Here is a 2850-nt window from a genome sequence, read left to right as displayed (position 1 = left end):
TAGTATAACACCTATAACATCATACTCTGTCCCTTTTCAATTCTGACCGTTTCAATTCTAGTCACTTTTCAATCCTAATATCGTCATAACATCCACGAGACCAATTCCAAAACAAATCTCTTCTATTATTCATCGTTTTATCTAATTTCTTTAAAGACACATTCGCAGTCAATCGTTTAGCCAATCTTGAAACACTTACCTTCATCTCAATATTAAGTCAACGTTAATCTAAGACCTACACCTTATATCAAACCAAGACCAAATGGCAAGTATAGGATCGAGAGCCATCAGAGCGAATCGAAGAGCACAAGGAATAGCTAATTCAAACGCCGAATCAGGAAACGGTCCTCAGACTTCCTCGAGCGATGGAGAAGACTTACCCCAAGATGCTGAGAAGGAAATAGGAGAAGACTCAATGACGACTAATGAACCCGAAGAAGATCCTGAGATGCTAGACGAAGACGATCAAAGAGTCCGAGAAGATGACATCGAAGGAAGACAAGAGATGCAAGAAGGCAATCGAAATGACGATGACATTCAACTAAGTGAAGACGAGAATTCAGACGAAGAAAGATTAGAAGAAGAGTCCAATTCTACCTCAGACAAGGACACAATCAATCAAGACAAAGCAGGCGACAAGACTTCGGAAGAAGACGAATCATCATCGAACTCAGACACAGACAGTAGTGATTCTTCAGAAGCAGATCAATCTAGTTCTTCAGATTCAGACACAGACGATCTAAGCTTGATTTCATCAGGCTCCGATTCATTCTCAGAATCGTCGAGTTCAGAAGATGAATCAGATTCTTCCTCAGAAGATAATAGAAGGTCAAAGAAGAAAAAGAAACGTAAGTAAAACGTGAAATGCCCTTTGGATCTACAATAATCCATTTCTTCTCCAAAAAATTACTCTTCTACCACTTGAAATATCACAAAAAGAACTATATGTCATAGCCTTCTTCCTGAATGACGAATTCAATCTAAACCCACCTCCGTACCGTTATCGTTCACATCCCTGTGATCAAATCCCCAAACTCAATAAACGCTTGAGTATCTCGCGGAAAGAATAACATCCCTTCATATAACAAAGACTTTAGAGACATCTAACTGATTGGCTCGTCTGACCGTTGTTTAGGCGCTAACAAGAAAGCCGCAAAGATGAAGAAGTCGAAATCAAAGTCTAAAAAGACTTCGAAAGGAAAGACGAAAGCTAAGAAGTCAAAAGATAAAAAAATCGAAGAGAAGAAACAAAGACAACAAGTCTTCGAAAAAGAAGTCAGAGATAAAGATCGAGATCGGATCTATCCCAACAGGAGACTTAGTAGCCCTTCAACCTTTCTGGAGCGAACAAATGACGGAACTTCAGTCTTCAATCCCTTTAACAATCTTCGATCAAACCTTTGCTAGAGCCGATCGAGAAGAACATAACAAGAAACACCACTCTTCTTCATCAAAGAACAAGTCAAACAAAGGACTCGATGCACCTTCTGAGTACAACCTTACATTCGGCGAATGGTCTGAATGCATGAGCTTGTTTCGAAGATACTTAGCAGGTTACTATGGTCAGAAGCTACTAGCAAAACGCCTGAAACTTCACATAGAAAACGTGAAATCCATTAAGTAAGCTTAAAAAGTGAAAGAAGCGAATTGAGGAAAGAGGATTATATAACTGACTGATCGCAATAATTCAGACGTTCAACAGAATGCTGGATGACAGCTTTAAGATACGACATACTGGTTAGACAACAAATTTTCGTAAAACGAGTCGGAAAAACTCCAATGAAAGACATAGGCATCTTAATGACAAAGTATGAAAACCAAGCTAAAGACAAGTCATTAAGAGCTGGAGAAGCAAATGGAGGAGACACTAACCCTTACGCTAAAGGAGGCCGCCTAGAGAACCGTCACCCAGAAACTGGAGCCTATCGGTAAGAATCATATAAATTCTTTACGATAAAATACGTCATAGAAACTAATATGACTGAAACTTCAATAGCTCAAACCCATCGAGCCACTTAACAAACGTAGACAGGTTTACGCGCCAACAAAATGATAGCAATCCCCTCAAACGAAAAAGAGGAAAAAGAGGAGGTCATGCAACAGCGCAACACCAATCACAAACTACCGTTCCAAAACCAGTTCCAAGACCAATCCACCACAATCTCCCAGCTAACCCGATGATTTATCAACAACTGAATCCTCTACCACAAACGACAAACGTTACATCTAATAGGTTTCCTAACAGAGGAGGTAGAGGGAGTTGGAGAGGTGGGAGGGGAAGCTTTCATAACAACAGAAACGAAGGGTAAGTGAGACTGAGTTACTTGGGACAATTACAACATCGATGAGAAATCCCCAATCTTTTCTTTTGAACCTACTTTCTAATTTTAAATTTTCAAACTCCATGTCATCTCCAAATATCAGAGAAGATCTGTTACAGACAATTTCCTTTTTTTTTTAATTACTAACAACACTAATAACTCCCTCCTTTCCAAATACTCGGTTTTCTTTGTACATATAATCTTGCATAGATCTAGTCAAATTGTATTCACAAAGATTTTGATTCACATTGATAGAAAGTTGTAGCATTTTAACATAGGCCATTGCTATTTGCAGCCCACAAGAAAACCATGTAGGCGCTGTTTTGGCAGCGCCTACATGGGTGTTTCCCACGAAAAAGCGCCTACATTTATGATGTAGGCGCTGAAAACCATATAAAATGACGCATACATGATAAACAACCCATGTAGGCGTCATTTGGTTACGCCTACATTCAAAATTTCAGAATGTAGGCTTATTTTTCAAGCACCTACATATCTAATTTGAAATGTAGGCGCTATTTTTGAGCGC

The 2850-nt window shown here is 39.2% G+C and overlaps 1 protein-coding gene across 1 annotated transcript; it reads left to right on the top strand.

The window, feature by feature from the left end:
- Nucleotides 1–262: 262 nt before the first annotated feature.
- MELLADRAFT_111475 (uncharacterized protein) lies at nt 263–2309 on the top strand (the record flags this gene model as incomplete). The annotated part of the gene is made up of 5 exons (XM_007415886.1): nt 263–848; nt 1136–1365; nt 1457–1562; nt 1787–1928; nt 1997–2309. The coding sequence occupies 5 exons, from the start codon at nt 263–265 to the stop codon at nt 2307–2309; spliced, it is 1377 nt and encodes a 458-aa protein (XP_007415948.1).
- Between the last annotated feature and the right edge of the window lie 541 nt (nt 2310–2850).

Source organism: Melampsora larici-populina (genome assembly GCF_000204055.1).
Source record: "Melampsora larici-populina 98AG31 unplaced genomic scaffold MELLAscaffold_54, whole genome shotgun sequence".
In the NCBI taxonomy this organism is placed as follows: Eukaryota; Fungi; Basidiomycota; class Pucciniomycetes; order Pucciniales; family Melampsoraceae; genus Melampsora; species Melampsora laricis-populina.
This window is presented reverse-complemented; position numbering and strand designations above follow the sequence as displayed.